This window comes from Centrocercus urophasianus, unplaced genomic scaffold (assembly GCF_019232065.1).
Source record: "Centrocercus urophasianus isolate 14NV4802_14NV808 unplaced genomic scaffold, USGS_Curo_1.0 seq_48, whole genome shotgun sequence".
NCBI lineage: Eukaryota > Metazoa > Chordata > Aves > Galliformes > Phasianidae > Centrocercus > Centrocercus urophasianus.
Genome location: NW_024885066.1, coordinates 1,228,189 through 1,248,896, shown reverse-complemented (window position 1 = coordinate 1,248,896; position 20,708 = coordinate 1,228,189). Strand labels below are relative to the sequence as shown.

At 44.5% G+C, this 20,708-nt stretch overlaps 1 protein-coding gene and 1 non-coding gene across 2 annotated transcripts; both read right to left on the bottom strand.

Moving 5' to 3' along the window:
• Nucleotides 1–49: 49 nt before the first annotated feature.
• Nucleotides 50–20,507, bottom strand: PPP1R8 (protein phosphatase 1 regulatory subunit 8). The gene is made up of 7 exons (XM_042834620.1): nucleotides 20,416–20,507; nucleotides 9,941–10,001; nucleotides 6,338–6,491; nucleotides 5,551–5,771; nucleotides 4,736–4,880; nucleotides 3,596–3,660; nucleotides 50–2,703 (listed from the first exon to the last, which is right to left on the bottom strand). The coding sequence occupies exons 1-7, from the start codon at nucleotides 20,478–20,480 to the stop codon at nucleotides 2,350–2,352; spliced, it is 1,065 nt and encodes a 354-aa protein (XP_042690554.1). The 5' UTR covers nucleotides 20,481–20,507; the 3' UTR covers nucleotides 50–2,349.
• Nucleotides 7,626–7,791, bottom strand: LOC122168975. Its single transcript, XR_006171438.1, has one exon.
• Nucleotides 20,508–20,708: the final 201 nt, after the last annotated feature.

The following is a 20,708-nucleotide window of genomic DNA, read 5'->3' as shown; positions in this document are numbered from 1 at the left end:
TCAACTGCAGAAGAAGCGTAGACTGGGAACGAACACACTACACTCTCCATACTGGCAAAATCTGCATTTAATTTACAACATAGTAAAGGTTACAGGTAAAAAGCTCAACAGAAAGTGTGAAAAGGCCTATTACATATTACACAAGTGTACAAACTTCTGTACAAAGCCCCTGGATGTTACACTGTCCCCTCCTGTACTGGCCAGCTATGGCCGCTAAGCTCTGAAATAATGAGAGCTTGTACAAACCCAGGGAGGAGAAGAGCTTTAAAAACCAATAAGCAGTAAAGCTTCCCTTTTCAAGAAAGATCTTGCAAAGAGCCACTGGCAAAACCAAACAATGAAAAATTGAAAAGAAAAAATAAAATAAAATAAAAGATGACCTGTTCAATGCTTACTTGCTCTAACTAGTCTTACTGTAAAGAGTTGCCTTCGTAAAACAGACTGGCTGGAAACAGAAAACTCTACATCCTGGAAATAAGCAAAAATGAAGTGTGAGATTTTTAGGGAGGGTAGGAAGTGTCTGAAAGAAGAATGTCTCATTTTCAATAGCAACTAAGCAGAGTGGCACAACTATATCATGGAGAAGTTACCGTGTTCATCAGAGGAATAGTCTGAGCTGGACATGAAGGCATGGAGGGGAACAAACCAGTCTCTAAAGGCATCACTCCTATGGGTGGGGTAGCCACTAGCTCTAATTGCCTCAACACCATGATAGATGCAATCACTGCAGATGCACAAGTCACACTGATTTTGAAGCACCTGTCCAAAACAAGTCTAGTGCCTACAGCACAGAGGCACTATAAAATAGCACTGCTTCAGAAACCATCATATTTTCACAGAAATTCTTAGCCTGGTAGCTACAGTACTGTACACACTAATGAACAGCTGGCACCACTGTCATTTCAGTGCACATTTCCTAGAGGAATCCCCCAAACAAAGGAATGTGACTACATAGCTGAACTGCAATAGATAGTGTTAAAATACAAAAGAATCCAAGAAGAAAAAAACAAAAGGGCTCTGGCCTTACCTTGTATAAAGGCATACAATCTGAGTAAATCTGAATCAGATTTTCAAATCTAAAACTGAGGATTTCATAGGCTGGAAACAACAACCCAAATCACACTTCTCATTTTACTCAATGGGGAAAAATGATGAAATAGTTAAAAATAAAATAAAAAAAAAGGAAAAAAGCTCATGTCATGAAACCAACTTGAGCTTGGCATGCTTCTTTATTCAGGGTGAGGCAGAATCTCTACTGAGAATTCCTGTTCTAGCTTTAGGTGGCACGTAATTCTTATCTTCTGTTACCAGCAGCCAAAACACCGTGCAGACTGCAGTTTTAGTTGTTAAACATGAGTCCTGCACCACTGCTGATGGCTGCTCATGTTCACCTGTGCCTTGTTGCATGCCATGTGCTCTAAGCTCAGAAATGCCATTAGCAAGTAAAAATGAAACTACTGAAGTTAAAAGGGCCACCAAGTTTAAAAAAGTATCTTCCTCTGTGTTAACTCTACCTTCAGTTACCACTACCTTGTTGTTGATTCTTCGCACACTGTAGACAGTTTCCAGCCACCAGTCAAATGCTCCCAGGCTTGCCATGCTTGTTTGCTGCCATAAACACCCATACAAACTCAGATCCATCCATGGGTGCCCTCTATCCAGCCACACAGCAGTCTGTGATACAACACTGCACCACAGCTCACGAAGCCCAGAGGTTCCCCATTCATCTCAACTCACGAACTCACGTGATGCTGCAGTGCTTTAGGTGGAAATTAAAACGAGCTGTAGCCAAAGTAGGAAGAAAAAAAAGAGAAAAAAGAGATGCCCCATGCGGGTAAGGCTTTGAAAAGATAAAAAATAAAAGCTGGCCTGTATTTTGCAGGTTTTAGAACTCAGACCAGTGGGATTTCTGGAAGGCCTGGCCCCAAGAATATTGACTTCTGATACAGCTGACCTGCTATGAGCAAGCCTGGCAGGAACGACGTTACTCATAGTAAGCACAACACCTAAATACACACATTTGCAGGGTCATGCCATAAATGATAACCTAAACTGTGTGATTCTGCCCCTTCAACTTATATGATCAAAATTCATAGTAAAGACCTTTGGGGATAGAGGCTAAGAAAAGGCTGCCATATATTTTGGTTCAGAGGGAGATGGTAGCTATATTGTCGTTGTCTTTTTTTGAACAGTTATAAAAATGTTTGAAGACAGATCTTTAAAGGATTATTTCGCTTCTCCAACCTCCGTATCACATCTGGTTAGGACATTAAAATTGCAAAAGGACAATACTACACATAAACAGTTTCTGGAGTTCGTAACTCCCATCCTCCCTCATCAAACCCTAACTCAGATCAGCAGGGAAGGGGTTGGCTTCTTGCCCGGCCATGCCTCCTTTGCATATTTCTTCTTCTTGGGTTCATTCACAGCTTCAGGATTAAAGACAGCAGGATTTGGAGCTGGGTTCATGTTAACTGTTGAAGGTACAACAGGAGTCAAGTCCACATCTGGGGCAAGATTGGGGTAGGGCATTGGCAGACCACCAATGAGTGCTGTCCCATGGACGCCGTGTGACTGGGAACCTGCCTCATTGTGGGTTGGAGGCAGACCCCCATATAATCCTCCGCTGTAGGGGAAGTTCTGCATACGCCGTGTCGCAGAGTCATCCGTGGTCAGTGAGCCCGGATTGTCCAACCGTTTCTTCTGCAGAGCAAAAGCATTTTAGCAGTTATTCAGAATACATGAAACAAGAAAGCTACAGAAACCAGATGGCTGCACAATTTTCCCCCAAAACACTCTGAGAGCAGCCACAAATAAACAGTCACAGATATGAGTGGATTTCCCACTCTTTGTCCCAGAATATTTCCCTCGGGTTTCTTTGAAAACTACTCAGTAATAAAATGTTAAAAGTGCACAATGAATGCAGACCAGTCTTGAGCTTTTCCTGAACACCAGACCAGGCAGGTCACTGGTCACACAGTTCCTCTTTTCCCTTTCAATAAGAAAGAAACTGCAATTTCTACATCACTCGAATGATCCTCATCACCTGAATCTTCTCCTGCAGGCAGTAAGTTTGTGGCTTAGGCAAAATGATCCTTTTCCACACTTATTTTATACAAACAACAAATGCTGCTTAGTTACTTAAAGTTTTGCATAACTTCCTGAGTATTCAAATTAAACACAGTGCTGGCAACACACTTGTTCTGGAAGAGTCTTAGCTCTCTAAGTTCTGGTATGCAGCCTTACCAAATCTTTAGTACTTACAGTGTTTAAACAAACACTTTCTCATTTTTATTATTTGTTTTGCATATTTCCCACAATTTCAACCAATGCCTAGTATTACCATACTGAAAAGTGATTTGAGATGCAAAAAAACTTTCCATTGAGCCCATGTGCTGTTAAAGAAAGAAGATAAGCTGGACTTAATGCAAAATGGTCAGATTGCTAAAAGGTATAACTGTGATACACAAGCACAGCTTCTCCTTAAAAGGAAAATCCCTTTCAGCACAGCACATTCTGTTGTAAGGTGTAAACCACCCGGTGAGTTAATCACTGTAATAATGGATTGATTACAAGGTTGAAAGTCACTGCGTACCTTAACAGGGACCACTGCTGTCTGTACCATGTTCCTGAAACGCCCAACAGAAGGGTCCACGTCCTCTGCAAAGGGAAGAACAGTGCAGCTTTCAGAATCAACAGAGGAAAAAACAGAACATCTGCCAAGTAAGGACATGAAGGAACCTACGCGAAGAGCTGGTACGTGGATGTACTTTCCAGCACTCCAGCAGCCCTCAGAAAGCACAAACGTGCTTTAATAAAGAAGAGAGAAGTGGCTGGGTGGGGACACCTAGTGGCTTTGTGTCAAGGAGGCCTCATCAGTTACTCTGGCAAGGAAAACTTCCATGCAGCTACAAAATAGGGCAGTGATCTAGAAGGGATAGATGGACAGCTGTGTTTACACTGCTCAAACAGAAAGGAATTGTGGGCTGAAAGGTGCTGCTGGACAATGCAGTGTGCATGCTCAGAGGCACAAGAGCTGGTCCTGAAAGGCCCTGAAGGAGTCAATGAAGAAGAATTCAATGCAGCCTCTGAAAAATCAAACACGAAGATGTTCTGAGAGCTACATTATGAATAAGAAAGGCTGTTCTGGGTGCCACGCATTATCAAATTAAGGCAAGACTTATGAATAAGCTGTGCTTACTATGAACATTAGCTACAAAATACATCATTAATGTCATTACCGTAAAAGAGCTGAGGAAGAAAAATGACTGAAGAGGAATTAGACACAACTCTAGAAGTGTCATTTTGAATTAGATAGCCAGACAAGCAGCAAAACACTGAGCTGAAGACAGATGCTGAATCCATTAAGGAACAGGAAGGGAAAGCATTAAGGCTCTAATTAAAAACAAACAATAAGTTCAGTTCTCATTTAGATTCTAGAGAAGGCCAAGAATTCAAAACCTTTCTTTCTTTTGGATCCATAAGGTCTTTCCAAATCTGATTAAAATTGAACAATTAAGCTGAATGTGACATCTCCATCCTGCACAAAATCATGCAGAAATTTTACAGAGAGAAGAAAAGCAGAAATCACAGATTTAAGTGAGTCAGAAACAGCAGATCTCAAACATTCCCTGTCAAATTTCTATTCTCTTACCTATATACAGCCATGAGGAATCTCTATGAGAATTTGGAAAGAGAGCCTTTAATGTTATCAACTAGAGAGTAAACTACTTACCTGGATTGATGATTTCATCATCATCACTGAATGTCACTCTGGAATTCTTCCGTTTTCTCTTTGGTCTCTGAATATCCAAGTTCCCTTCCTCTATGGTTAGTGTGGAAATTCTTTTGTTGTGGGCTGTATTAAACTCTGTCAGGTTCTAAAAAAAGATTTAGATAAGAAACATCTTAAGCAAGAAGTCTGTGAAGTCTGCTTTGATCATCGTCTGTGCATGTCAAAAGACTGCCACCCACTGCCTAACTTCAACTCTGGACCTCCAGGAAGAAAAAATGTTTTGATGCAGGAACAGATTATCTAGAAATGCTGCTGAGTGTTTCAGTGGAGATGCTAAAAACTTAACTAGGCTTGGGCAACTTGTTCTAGCTGACTTTGCTTGAACAGAGGGCCAGATGATCTCAGGAGCTCCTTTCCAAACTCAATGATCCTGTGAATACCATGCAAACTGCTTTGCCACTCTGCACTGGCTAACTGTAAGAAACAGAGCTGCATTCACTGTTATTTGGCAATGGGGAACAGCATGGGAAATCACCAGTGACCTAGCTGGCAAGAGACAACTCTTTGCAAGGCCTGCAATCCCTCTGTGAAAAGACTATTGGAATAGTGGGATTATTGGAGCACTGATTCTGGGAAAAAGCATGAAGATACCCTGTCATGGCAGAATTAGATGATCTGTACATTTCTGCTGGCAGAGGCACCTCAGACCATCTTCATGAACAAGAAATTAAGAACCTGAACCAAGCAAACAAGTAGAAAATGCCACCTGTTACAGATGGATAGACCATCTAACAACAAGGGACCTTCATACTCACGTCAAGCTCCGTCTCCTCTTCTGGCAGGCCCAGCAAACCCTTGAGCTCTTCATCTTCACCACCCATTTTCTCATCTCCTTTAACTGCTGAAGGCAGAGTCTGAGGCTTCTCTCGCAGAGTATATGCCCGTGTAGAAGCACCAAATGAAACTGTGGAATCAATGGGTATCTGTTGGGGTTTGTGAGCTTCCAAACGGATATGACCCAAAAACGTGCCATGTGCTGAGAAGAACATCACAATGGAAAACAGTGTTAGTCACCTGCTCGAGCTCACAGTGTTCAAGCCTTGAGAAGTTCAAAACCTGCATGTGGTTTGCAGAGATACAAACCAACGAAGCACTGCTGCAAATACCAGCTGTGTGTGTTTTACCTATCATCTCACAAACTGAGACAGTCTGCAGAAAATCCTGTACGCCACAACATACCGTATCTGCAACCATTCTCTTGGTGGAAAACACAGTATGTCAGCTTCTAGATCTTAGAAAACCACTCCCAGGACAGAACGTTTCATGACAGTTGTGAAGGAAAGGTCAAGTGATTTTCTTCCACTCTCTTAAGAGCCTAAAAACACCATTTTTAACACAAGGGGAAGCAGAGGTAAGCTGCCTGGAACAAGCACTCACTTGTTCTTAACCACTGCCAATCTTTCACTAGGATGCTATTTCAGATTCTGACCATCTGGCCACACAGTGCAAACAGCAACAAAAAAGAAAGGAAAGCATCTCTCATTCAAAAACGTTGAAGCACTGAAGCATTATTACTGTGGGATTAAATGTCATGTTACTTACTGCTGTTTAGATCTATGAGGAAGACCCTCTTGAGATGTTTGTGATAGACCAAGGCAGCATGGACCCGAGAGCAAGACTGGTGGTCAATGGTAAAATCACACAGATCAGGATTTCTCCCAAAGAGATAATATTTCTTCTCATCAATGATGAGTTTCTGAGGTAGAATATCAAACAGAAGAGGATATTAGACTCCTAGAATCTTTTGGAGCTTCCTGGAAAAGTTCAAAAATGTGAATAAAAAGAGTAAATGCAAAACAAAGTATCATAAAATGACCAACATGTCAGTAATTGCTGACATTGTTCAACACAGAAATCTGCATTTTTTCTTTTTAAATTCAGAACAGCTGACTATGGAAGATGCCCAGTTATTCCTGTCTCTAACATCTCACTTGATAAATCCAGAATCACTGTTTGATCAGAAATTCACCTTCAAACAGAGTATCTGCTGACAAACAAGGTGCAAGTGCAAATAAAATGTGAACAATTATATTCTTCCTGTTGGAACATCTGAAGCATGCAGGTCTCTCCTCTGAATTTACTTGTGTCTGGTGGAGAACTGCACACCTTGAAGGTTCACTGTAATTCAAACTAGAGCAATGCACTGATACACTGAAAGAGTCTCCTGGACTTTTGTATCATCTGGGTACTTCATTATCACTGTCTCTTTACAAATACTGGTTTTCCAAGACTTCTCCTTTTCCCCTGCAAGCCCTAATCAACAATTAGCATTCCTATGTTCTCCCTTGCCACAGTTATTGCCCATTTATATTAAGCTGTTTCACCCAGCCACTCACCTGCAAACAGTGTTTGTTACAACACACCTTCTGAGAAAAGTGAGCTGGGTTTTGTGGGGATCCAACTTCACACCAACAGCTTTATGACAAGTAGTACCCAGTATTGTCCCTCAGTTCAGCACTGAGAACTCTCCCCACATTCAATACCTCTGTATCAATGAAATCTGTGGTTTCAGTTTGTGAGAAAGATGAGCACTAACTTCTATTTTTGCATATTCAAACAAGTTACCTAAACAAAACTAGCATACAAATTAATGGATCTTTAAAAGCTTATTTCTTATTCCACATGTAAGCATTTAGCTGTTTTACAATTTCAAGGACCACAAAAATTGGTCCAGTTATTTCTCATTCTTGGCCAAAATCTACTCCAAAACAAACATCCAGCAGGTTTTCATTTGCACTCAGGAGCTTCCGCAGATTGAAACAAATTCATAAATTGGAAGTCTTGCAACAAATCACTGTTGCCTTCACTTCCCTGTGATGTTTCTAATATTCTCTGTGCCTCTGAGCTATAACCCAGCGTCATCCTTCGCACACTGAGCTTAAACACTGCAGGGCTTGTTTTAATATTGCACTTTTCAGACCCAGCAATCACAAAGTACACCTCAGACCTCTGGAGGAGACCCGGCATACAGACGGCTCGGTTAGTATCAAGTGCTCCAGGAGCCACTACAGCAAACAGGACCTCAGGCTGTGTAGGTGCCTGTAACCAGCAGCCACCTCGTGCTGCAGCACTCAGCACACGGCGCAGTGCGCGGCAGGCAAAGCGCCCCTCACTGAGATGCTTCAAAGCTGATAGTCAGCATCAGATGCTCCAGAGATGAAGTAGGACTCTATGGTCACTCCCTAACCTCTCCACGATCACATCCCCTACTGAACCCCTGAGTACCTGGATAGTAGGCTAGCAATGCCTGGTAAGAGTAAGCAAAAAGAACTGCTGAATTACCATGTGACAGTAGAAAAGGGAATCTGGATGTTTGCACCATCTGCTTTACCCATTCAGAGACCTCAGGCTTACAAAGCCAAACTTGGCCTTCTGCAGATCCAAAAGCTTTGGGTAGAACAGCCTAACCATCCATCCTTGGAACGTGACAGGACCACGATGATATTCCTGACTGACAGTTTACCAACGCTGAATTTCTTCGTGCATTGTCTAAAGCAATGGTGCATTCTCAGCTTCTGTATTGCATTCTGCTGCCTTTTTCAGTCTGGAACAGATCTCCTTTGATCGCCTCCATGGGTTCATTTAGCACAGAGTTGCATATAGGCTCTTTCATCCAAAAACTCTCCATTCTCAAAAATCCAAAAGAAACATGACAAGAAAAACCTTGTCTTGTAGAATAAGTCTCTCAGGTGGGAGGGCTGCAGTAAGGCCACCTGCCAGAGACCAGAAAAAAACAAAGGCACTGCCAGCTGGCTCTGCTCACCATCTCCTTACACAGCCTGAAAGAAATACTGGAAAGCCTGATGCCAAGTACAATCCTTACCACAGATGCTATTGATAGGATGGCAGTGGGATGGCTGAGCTGACAAGCAGTCCTAATTCAGCTCTGACCTCTGAAACCTCTAAAACAGTTCCTAACAACTGCAACAGCACTGAGAAAAGACAGAGATCATGGTTTGAGGACAAAAAATGCAGTAGGATTGAAAGCTATTGTGGGTTAGGGAGAGCCAGTGAAGGATGGCTGCACTGAAGGATAGCCCAAGTAGCTGGTATGAGCCAACTTATCCACTCCTTACATGGGGTAATGAAGTACTGTGAAGATGTGGTTACACGTGTTGGTACCTAGTTCCTTTCAAATTAAGGCTGAGCAAAGATCTCACACAGGTCAATGCTGGCATTGCCAACTGCCTGTGCTTTTAAACGTGGACTAAGAGCAATCTCTGAAAACAATCTGTTAAACTAACAAGTCGTGGACTATCCCCCATAAAGACTCATTTTACCGGCTTCTGGGCTGGGAAAATATAAGCTTGTTTGTAAATCCTCTATTTTCTTTCCTTTGCAAAGCATATTCTGGTATCCTAATCAATTTTTAAACAGTAAATCTCTCCTGCAGGACATCAGAAGAAAGACTTTACGTCTGATGCACTTGCAGTAGCATACAGTACAAATCAGCAAAGACTAAGCTCCTCAATCCTTCTTCATCTAACACTGAACTCCTAGTTTTCCAAATTTCTGCTCAGAGAAGTTGGCTTGACTTTGCTGTCTAGAAATTTCTGTCTGTGTTCCAGTCAATTGGAGGTTAGCAGTTTCCCTGTGGCTAAAATAGGGTCACTGGCTTAGGTCTTGTCTGTCAAAAACATGAAGAGCATTTGGTTTGTGTGTTGGATTTTGAAGAACTTTTGTTCTTACTCTTCTGGATTTGAGGTATCTTTCCCATGTTGAATTCCTGCTCCTGAAGTTCCTAAGACAAAATTCTAGGAAACAAAATTGCAACCTTGGAAGCAGTAAGACTGTGCCAAGTGCTGACTTTCCCTAACAAACATTTTATTTTCTCTCTCACACCAGGACAGGTTCAGCATTCAGGAACCAAAGCATCACTGTTTGCAAACTGACCACTGCGGTTCTGCATCCTTTCAAACACAGCATCTAGAAATGGAAGCACTGCACAGAATGAGAGACAGTACAGGCAAAGGAAAACTTTCACTTAATTCAGCAGTTTTGGAGTAAAAGAAAGTGATTTGGAAATAGCAAACCTCAGAGAGAAGGGAAATACTTCTGAGTGGGTGTGGAAAGTGCTACCAGATTTTCTACCACTGGTGCCTATATATGTGATACATGGAGCACACACAGAATCTGCTCTCATACCTCAATGAGTTTGTCTCCTTTGACTACATCCAAATGTAAGCCAGGTGGAGGTTTTCCTGCCCTGGAAAATAAAGAAAGTTAAGTATAGTATCAAAGTATTTAGTGAAAAGTTCATTAACAGTAGAGCTAATACTCTATTAGATTTACAGACCAACGCAAGCAAATTTATTTGGAGAAAAAAAAAGATTAAACAGCCAAAAATTGTCCTTTTGCTCCATGCAGATTCCTTTGCCTACACATAAACCACACGCGTTTACAATGAGTTAAGCTAACAGAACACAGGCACTTCAAGATTCATTACTCCAACCAAAAGACAGCAACTTCACAAACCAAACCGAGCAGCTCCCAACACGAACCCACAAGGAGAGAAGGGCACAGACTGGAGCTGTCAGTATAAGGGCCTCCTTACGAACAGCCTGAGCTGTTGAGAGGAACAGGATCTTCTACCATCTTCACCAGAACTGGTGATGGTCAAAAACATCAGAAGGGTTCCACACATATCTGAGTAATATAAAAATGCTGTCCAGTGACCAGTGTTCTTCCACTTAGTCAAACTTCCCTACAGAAACAGGTAGCATGGAGGAAATGACAGCATTAGATGGGAAGGGGATCATGATCCTACAGCAGCAGACCTCCTCCACCAAATTATCCCTCAGCTCAGATCCCCCTGCCCTATGGCTGCACTTCTGCTTATCCTATGAAGCAGATTCACTGGGCAGCTTCATTCTCTTGAGAAAAGGGAGCACAGAGGCACCTGGGATTCAGCAAGGCACAGCAGAACAACACCAGCACGTAGCTGAACACAAGCATTAATGCTGGTGATCAGCATTCACAACCACAGCAGCCCCATGGCATCAGTATGCTGCCGTTCACAACAAAGGATCCTTGACTGCTGAGAGCAAACCGACTTTTTCTGCCCAGCCCTTTAAAGATGTGCATTTGTGACTTGCTGACAGCACCACTGCTGCTTGTCTCTGTGGCTTTCTGGGCAACAGCAGCGACCCAGTTCTCAGCTGCACTGCTGCCCTTCCCAAGAACAACCCCAGCGATCACATTTCCATTTATTGCTTTTCTTACTGCACAATGCAAGCCAAGAGAACAGTGACAATGGGCAGCGACATTCTCAGCACGGTCGGGGAAGGAAGAAAGGTCACTTGTAATTCAAGTTGTTTGAAGGGGTTAAATATAGATGCTCGTGCTGCTGGGACGTTTTGAAGGTTCATTCTGTGCCCTTGGATCAGATGGTTACTATACACATGCTTTCTGAGGTAACTTCAGATAGAATAAGTCCTCTATTATTCCTACTCGTTTGTTTCTCATGTGTTGTACAAGTATTTTCCATTCCTGCTCCAAATCCATTATAGCAGCCTGCTCAGCTCTCTCCCTGACCCCTCCTGAATAGGCCAGTCCCTTTTCACAAGTTTTCCTACCAAATCCTTCTCTCAGGTTGTGTGTAGCATCGTCCTGTCAAGTGAAACGGATGCAGTTGATAGGCTTACTCTCTTGGATCAAAACAACAACAAAAAACAAGCAAAAAACCACAGCATGTAAAGCAGACACAGCAAAGCCCCAGGAGGCTGAAATGGTCCCCTGACCAAAGGAGCCCTGACCGTCCCCTAAAAACAGGATTACGTTAGGACAGAAGAAAGACCAGCAGGTAGAAATGCTCCCACTGAAGCTGCACTGTGTGGCTGGTGAGTTTTACAAGGATTCACCCCACCAGTCATCCAAACACAGCCGGGGAGCCACCTCCCCCCAGCACTCCTTCAGAGCCCAGCCCAGCTGCAGCTACAACCGCTCTGTGATCTCAGCTCTCACGTTTCATTCTAAGATAGGTTTCATTCACAGCCTCCCATCATTTCTCACACCCACTTCCCAGTGTTTCCTCTTGCTGTCCCTGAGCACTGGCAAACTCGTTTTTCTCCGTTTCGCTGAAGATTCATCAAATTCTACAGCACAATTTCCTTCGGCAATTTCTGCAAAGCCTACCTTAATTCAATGGAACAAAAGCTGCCTCCCCTCCTTTTAAAAATAAATATCTGTAACTTGCTTCCAGCAAATTAACTCTACGTGGAAGTCCCCTCCTATTCAACATGGCATCTGCTCTCCCCCCTCTCCTTCAGTGATTGCTTCCTGGTTACTCAAGGGTCAGCAAGCCTTAAAAGCATTTCAGCAACATCTTCAACCCCTTGTTGGGCCAAGAGAATTGCTGCTAGGATGGTGCTGTGCCCACCACAATCCCCACTACCCAAACCTCTTCTGCTCTCTACAGGTCAGCATTCTGCACCAGACCTTAAAGCCAGACCTGCCAATGGACTGCTGCAGCCCGTCAGCGTGATGAGCTCACCGAAACAAAGCCTGCCTAGCCCTCTCACTGCATCTCTGAAGGCTCACCTGCAAGAAGAGCAGCCTTCCACAGAGCTAACATGGCTGATGAGAATACGACAGTTATTGGTGAATTACTCTGCCGGATCAGAGGGAAGAGAATATGACAGCATTTGTCTTCACTGAAAAGGAGTATAAGGATCTCAAGTGCCAGTACAAGAGAATCTGTGACAACTGCTTATAGAAGAAACTGCAAAACCTAGATGGTATTTACCCAAGTATTCGATGAGAAACCAAACACTTCTAAACCTAAGAGTATGGCAATTAAATTACTCAAAAATGTCAGATAAATTAAGGTATCCACTGACGATGCTAATTTTCAAACGTGAGCGTGATGTGGAAACATACAATAAGGTCTGAAACTGGTAAAACTGTACTGATAGAAACTGTGTTGGCAGAAACTTGTGCTGAAGAAATACATATTGTGTGTGTACATACATTGTACCAAGGTGCACCGTTTAGTGGGAAAAACTGATTTGTATTGGTAGTGATAGGTGGATGGTTGGACTGGAAGACCTTGGAGGTCTTTTCTAACCGTGGTGATTCTATGATTCTATCAGACTGCATTACAAAGAAGATCTAACAGACACAGAACTGAGTAACAGCCAGCCCAGAACAGAGGCATCTCATTTGCCATTCAATATTCAGCAGCGTTTTGTTTGGAAATACGTGACGATACGCGGTGTGTGTTGGTCCCTCCAATGCCATGGAAACACTTTTCTTCTTTTACAGAAGAACAAACGTTGCTCAGAAGTACACACAACCTGCTCCATTCTGCACTAATAATTAATTCTGTGATAATGCCAGAACAACAACCTGAAGGAGCACTGCATTCAAAGAACACAGCCAAGCACTGAAGTGGTTTCTGCTCTGTGAGTATCCTGAGGAGCTGCTAATGCAGGATGTGGAGAGTGCTGATGTCTACCAGCCAGATCAGTCGACTGCCTGCAAAAAGGAGTGTGCATACCCATGGATCGTGACAAACAAGCACAGAAATGAAACCAAAAATGTCATCAGCAGACACAGAAACAAATGTGTGTGCAACCCATGACCTGCACAAGGGATGGAAGGTTACAAAATTGACTGTTTTCACACTCAAAACATTCCCAGTAGGATGCACATTTACACACTATAGGAGAAAAGAAACCAACACCAATATTCAGATTCCTCTGGACCATTTCTCACGTAACACCAGAGTGCTATGAAGAGTGCAGCACTGCTTCTGAGTGATAAGCATTACCAGCTCTATTTCTCTTTCTCATTCCTGTGGAACAGCATTGGGCAGACCGAAGTGACACAGGGTAAAGAACGTTTAGCAAAATGAAAACAACATCTAGCAACAGCATCACTCTCCCAGTTTACAACAGCTGCCTGCCCAAGGACTCCCTGAGCCACAGCTGCTGTTCATGCAGGTTGAACCCAGGTAAACTTACATTCACAGAATCTGACAGTTTCACAGATCACCCACGTTCAGCTGAAGCATCATCTCCACTTCTTGGCCACAAACCTGCTGGCTACAAACTTCATTTTACAGACCCTGCTTCTTGTCTGAAGGACAGCGAACACTCATCTCCTACAGCTTCTGAGGACACCCAACACATCCCTTAGTTGTTCTTTTTCCAGACCATGGAGAAGCTCAGGCATCTGTAGAGCAGCTTTCACTGTCCTGAAGATAATGCTTAGGATAACACCCAGGAGAAAGAACTCACCTGGTTTTTTGAAGAGGTGAGTATTAACCCACCATCTGTCATGCTTATTGCAGACAACCAAGATGCAAATAGTGCAGTACATGAGCAAAACAACAAGCAAACACATAATGGTTCTCTTGATACATGTGATAGATGAGGACCACCTCAACCATGCAAATGCAACAAGGAGCTCTGAATTCCTTGCTGCTACTTAGGAAAGATCTGGAGACATCAAGATGCCATTCAGAAACAACCAGAAGAACATTCAACAACATCTGACAAAGGAAGAAATTACAAAAATAAAATGTTTTCACATTTTGGAAGCTCTATGACTTCTGGTTACTCTGTAGAGAAGGGTGCAAGGATGACAGCCAGTATAGATGGCATTGCACGTGGGAAAACAAATAAGTGGAGTATCTCTCTTCAGGAGCTTAGGGAAGCAAAAACATGCAAGCATCCATTCCCTAAGTCCTCTTAATGAATGCTACAAAACGAGCATATTCATTATTTCTTGAAGCATGGTAAACAATAATCCTTGGCTTTGAAGAGCACCAACAAGAGCACCTCTTCTAGCATCTGCATCATCTGTGGAAAGCACTGTCACTCAACGTTAACTTACACCTTAATTCCACTGCAAAGGAGCAACAGGTCCGACGTTAGATGCTAAGCACGGCCATCCAAACACATTTTCACAAAGCCCCTCAACTTCTGGCAGCCAAAGAAAAGGTAGGAAGAGGCAGTAACATAAGTTACCACTCACCGTCATGGAATGACAGGAAACCACCTCAGCTGATGTCTTCAATCACTGCTACCATCCTTCTGTTCTTTTTTTTACAGAAAGGAATCAGCAAAGATGCATGGTGAACACAAGGGTTGGCTGTGATCTTGTGCACCAGCAATGGAAATGCCACACATGCCTCTCTCAACATGCAGCACTCTGCTGAAGCTGAGATCAGGTCAGCAGTGGAACATGCTGTGGTGAATAAACACAATGGTGAAGCCAAACTCTTTAGGGTAATTATTTTAGCTCACACTGAGTGGTTTCTTCCCAGTTGGATGAAGAGAAGAGAAGAGGGCTGCAGAAAGAGCTGCCCAGAAATTCTGATCCAACCTTGTTCTGTCTGGAGGAAATACAATGGTGAGGGCACTGAACTTCAAACAGAGGTGGATGGGAGGCATTTATGATTTCCTCTGCTCTTGGAAGCATTAAAATAATTCACAGAATTACAGAATACCCAGAGTTGGAAGGGACCCATGAGGAGCATTGAGTCCAACTCAACTGGAGCAAGGAGACTTAAGCACAGGCTCCAAATTAACACGTTTTTAATTGCCATTCCCAGCAGGTCCCTTTGAGCTCTATTTTATGGCAGACTCCTGAGAACTATGGCTGCTTTCACTGAACAAAGCATTCCACTAGGATTAAAGCAATTGCAGAACTTCACCTTAGTGCTGCTTGTTGTCCTGTTACAATGCACAGTTCCACACAGAATCAGACTGCACTGCTTCACTCAGGTTCCCTTGGTTACTTACTTGGGAATAAGGTCTGCACAGAATATGGTGAAATTCAGAAACCGCATACAGAACCTCTGAAAGAAGGGACTTAAATACCCCATCAGAGAGAACTGGAGGTTCCATGGCATCCTAAATTCAGTTCAAACTGCACTCATCCTTCAATTTCTCATCAGTGAGTTTCTGCCTTGGAGTTCCTCGCTCAGGAAGTTAGAACTTTACTACCCTCCATCTCACATCTCTGTATTTATCTTATTTTTATTGTTCTTGTCTTCAGTTACACCAGAAGGTGGACAATACTCTGACCTCTCTGGGTTGACCACACATGTGACTGTAAGAACTGCGGTCGCTTTCGTCAAGGTCGTTAATGAAAAAAACATGAACCCAGTCAGCCACAAACTATTAAATTGCTATTGCCTCCTCAAAGCCAACTGCTTACACACTCCCAAATCTCACCTGATCCCCTCTACAGCATTTTAAGTGGCCATTTCCTATGTGCCCTGAAAGCAACTCTCCAAGAAAGGTGGTTCATCTGACAGGCAGCCTCTGCTCCCTCATTCAAATAATAATTCCTTCAAAATACAGCCCAGCAGCTGGACATGGCAAAGCCAAGGCCTTCCCATAGCAACTCCAATCAAAAACTGCTTAATAATGATTAGCAGTGATGTATTTCAGAGGGACACCATCAAACTAAAGCAACATCCACACTGGGTTTTTTGAAACACTTAAACAACAGAAGGCAAAGATCCATTCTTCTCTATTAGAAACTAAAAAAGTGTGTTTCTTCAGTTTCTTCACCTCGTGCTACAAGGGCAGAATCACTGCTCTCTGTGCTACGCTGAGATGAAACTACATGATCATTTTGGTCCTTTTCAACCCAGGTCATTCTATGATTCTGTGAGAAATCTGTATACATTATTTCTACCCTTGATGGCAAACCTTTTATTGCAGAGCCATACAGCAGTGGGGAAGGAAAGGCACAGACAGACAAGAAGATGAAGAAGAGCCCAGGCTGAGCTGTATGGGGCAAAAAACTGGGAACGTTTCAAAAAAAGAGCACAAAGCCACCAATGCTTTGGGATGCTAGCTGGAAAGTACCAAATAATGGAACTGAACTCAACAATACCTTTTCAACAGCTACCATTCAGGGCTGACATAACAGCAGGGTCACAACATCCAGCTGCATCCAGTTGAAATGGAGAGCCTCACTGAAGCAAGCCCTATCCAGCTGAGAGAGAAACCTTGAGCTTTAGCTGTTCAGGACACAGACAGGCCAAATGCAGTTCTACTGTGTGCGTTTAAAATCAGGTCAGTTATTTAGGTTCTTAATCGTGGGCTCAGAAGACTAATTTAGGCACTTCCTAAAATCTTGGTGTAGGTGACTGCTGTGCACATCTCCATGCTGAACTTCAAGGACAAGGCACAATTTCCAAAGCTCAGCTTCTCCGGAGATCTGTGTAAATCTGTTCTTAGCCCCCAGAAACTGAAGAGAAACCACAGCTGCCATTCAGGAATACTACTTTACATGTATGTATACTGCAGAACAAGCCTGACATCCCAGCTACTGCTGTGTCCTGACAGAGAGCACAGCATGATTTCTGGTCCCAAAAGCAAGTTGAACCAGGCCAGAAGGAAAGACAGGCGATATCTGTGAAACATGTGATGCTCACCTCAAAACCAGGCCAGAACATCTGCACCTGACTATACTAAAGCCACCTCAGAAAGTATGCCAGAGTCCCCATAAAGCCAGGATATGTAATTCTTCCTTAAGGACACTTTCTGGTCTTGTGGCTTGACTACATGTAATCCATGAAACGCCTTGATTACAACTTTAATCTGATTTTAATTATGTAGCCCATGCCCTTGGGCTGCATGGGCCCATGAAAGAATTACAGCACACACATAAACGTGAAGCAAGGTAGGGGAATGCTATCGAGACAGATGACAAATACTAAGTGCTGTCCTGAGTTGGTTCAACTGTTGGAAATAAACAAGAATAAGCGTCCTATGAAGAACTGAGCCACAGCAGCATGAGAACTAAACCAAAGCCCAGACTTCAACCACTGAAACCCATGAACTTCAGTCTTTGGAAACTGAATACTACAACATTATCCCTATTAAGGAAGAACAGATACAATGACAGGGGCAGAGCTCAAAAGCACGACATGTTTAAAGACAAGAAAAGAACAACTACTTTGGACAGTGATGTTTAAGATATATTTCCTATATGACAGGTGTTTGTAGCCCTTACAGCAGCTCCATGAGGAGGCAGAAAAGAAAACAGATAAGTAAAGACTATAACTTTGGTTCCAACACAAGTTAACGAGATTGGAAGGCACTCCCTGCAGAAGCAGCTGCTACTCACCATGAAGACTCTCTGAAATGTGATGGCTTCTGAGCACCCAGAGCTCTCCCTGCTAAGATCTACCTGGCTACCAAAGTTTGGGATATGTCCACACTGAGATTCTCTGGAATTCAGAGCTTCAGACTGGTCCAATTCTGCCACTGCAAGCCATTTCCACTCTACAGAATCCTAATAATGAAAAACTCATCACTTATTGAATATCGTAACTACGTGCTCTTTGGTTTGCCCTGAAGCAGTAAGTACTTTCAAATTGTGAGCTAGAATCTGTAATTCAGTAGATACTAAGGGAGATCATGTAAATCTTTAACAAGAAATACATTCTACTCTTTCCAGACTAGAAAAATAAACCAGAAGTAAATAAATCCAGCACGACAGGAGAGATCCTCCCTCCTGCTGGATGAGGCAGTGGAACACCACCAACCCTAAGTGCCCCAGTTTCCATTCTCAGTTGCCTATATTCTTTGCAGAACACAAACACTGTGACTGGTAGCTATCTATATTGGCTCCCTGCTTCAACTTACTTTTCTTCAGTTAATGAAACTACTTACCTGCTTCAAAAGTGTTAACCAAGAACTTTATGTTAGCCCACACAAAAAGGAGTTATTCATTGAAATTAATTGCCACATCTTTGCACAGCAATTTGTGTAAGAATAGACAGAGTCAGGTGTGCCTTTACTATCCTGCATAAAGCTTGTATGAAATATTATGATTTGCACACGTACAATAGAGGCGTACAGAAAAATAAGGAGCTCCCTTCAAGAGCACGAGTGTCCAAACACAAACTCTGGTTTACTTGTGAAGTACTTCAGGAAATTATAGTAAAAGAACATTCAGATTGAAGAAAAAAGGAAAAAAAAAAAAAAAGATTGGAATTGTTAGGAAGAAACAGGGCCCCAGTCTCCCAAGATGATCTCTTACTGCTAGGTGTGAAAACTCCACCTTGGATCACATCCCAGCGCAATGGACTGTGCTTCAAACCTGGGTCAGGTCAGCAGCAGCACGGTGCAGAAAGCTGCTTGGCTGTGAGCCCCTGCCCTGCCTGCAGCAGAGCCAGAAAGCAATAGAGCTGAAGAGGCCCTTCACAGGTACAGTCCTTCTCTCCACACGGTATTTCTTTAGGACCTGTTCTGCAACAGCACTCAAGCAACTGAATCTAAGCACTAAGCCACATTTCTCCCAGCTGTTTCATCTACAGGTTCCAGTGGTAGAAACCATTCAAATTTATCACCAAATGTAACGTAAGTTGTTGAGCTTGTTGAGTTGTTTGATACTGTCGTATCCAAATGCTAAGAAAAGCAAACTAGCTTTCAAATTTCAAGCTGGATATCCAGAAGGCACTGAGCGTGAAGCTCAGAGGGCTGGAGCACCTCTCCTGCAATGACAGGCTGATGGAGCTGGGGGTGCTCAGCCTGGAGAAGAAAACGCTCCAGGGACACCTCATAAAGGCCTTTGTGAAGGGAGATTATAAACAGGAGATAAACCAACTTTTTGCACAGGTAGATAGCGATAGGAAAAGGGGCAATAGCTTTAAACTAAAGGAAGGTGGATTTAAATTAGATGTCAGAGGAAGTTTTCCCTCAGAGGGCGGTGAGGCACTGGCACTGCTGCCCAGAGCTGCGGGTGCCCCATCCTGAGAGGTGCTCAGGGCCACAGATGAGGTCCATGGCAGCATAACCTGGTGCCTGATGTAGCATCAGCAACCCCGCCAAGGCAGAAGGCTCGGATCTGGATCATTTTGCGGGGTCACTTCCAACCCAACCATGCTGTGATTCCATTTGCTGGTTTGATCTAACTCACACTGCTATGATACAGATCACCATCTTGTCTCATAGAGATGCTCGATACCGCCTAGACCCAGCTCAAATGTTATTTTATTCGAGATTTAGACAGCTTTACGATTTAAACGAAAACTGAGAAGCGCGTTGTCCTTGCAGCGGCTCATCGAGCGCTGCCATCCAGCACGCACAGCCAGGATCCGCAGCCGGATGACGGTGCAATCGGGGCCCGCAGCCACGCACACGCGTGCGGGGAACTCGCACCAAAAGCTGCCATCGCCTTTCAGCCCCGCCGTGCCCATCCACCCCCGAGCAGCGCAGCGGGGCCCGGCCAAGCAGCGGTGAGGCCCATCCCGGCCGTGCCGCGGGCAGAGCGCTGTGTAACCGCGACCGGCTCGGCCAAAGCCGCGTCGCAGCCCCTGCAGCCCATCGCTCTGCCCGGCTTCCCGCGCTGCCTCCATCCCGGCCCGGCCGCCCCGTCGCCGCTCAGAAGAGACGCAGCTCGACTTCAGCTCGGCCCCACGCAACGCCGCCCCGCCCCGAGCCGCCCCCAGCGCCGAGCCGGGCCTCCTCCGCTCCAGACCCCCGAACCCGACGCTGCCCCGCGGCCCGGCGGCTCCGTCTCCCCGCCCGTGAGGCTCCGCAGCCCGGCGGTTCGCCCCGCCCCGCCGCCTCTCCCCCGAACCCAGTCGCGCGGCCGCTCTCCTCGGCGGCTCACAGCGCCGCAGAACCGCGCGGCCGCGGCCCGCTCACCAGCTGGGGCATTCGAAGAGCGAGAGGCCGCCGCCGCCTCCGGCCGAGTTCGCGTTCGCCGCCATCTTGTATCTGCCCCATTCAGGCGGGCCGGGGGCAGCCGGGAGGGGCGGCGGGAGGAGCGGCGGAGGCGTCCCGGCGTGCACCGCGCCGGGCGGGGGCGGGGCCGAGCAGCGCCATCGGCGCGACAGGCAGGCAGCGTAGTGCCGCTCCGGAAGGCGCGAGCGGTGCTCAACGTTCCCGTAGAGCGAAAAGGACGCGGTGCTTTGGAGCGCCACGGAGGCGGTCAGAGG

Excerpts from the sequence above, each read along its gene's own strand:
- PPP1R8 (XM_042834620.1), bottom strand. The coding sequence starts at position 20,480 with ATGGCGGCGAACGCGAACTCGGCCGGAGGCGGCGGCGGCCTCTCGCTC. Across the intron at positions 6,492-9,940 it reads AAGGAGACAAACTCATTGAG|AAACTCATCATTGATGAGAA; the intron begins GTATGAGAGCAG and ends ATTCTACCTCAG. Across the intron at positions 4,881-5,550 it reads AAGAGGAGACGGAGCTTGAC|AACCTGACAGAGTTTAATAC; the intron begins GTGAGTATGAAG and ends ATCTTTTTTTAG.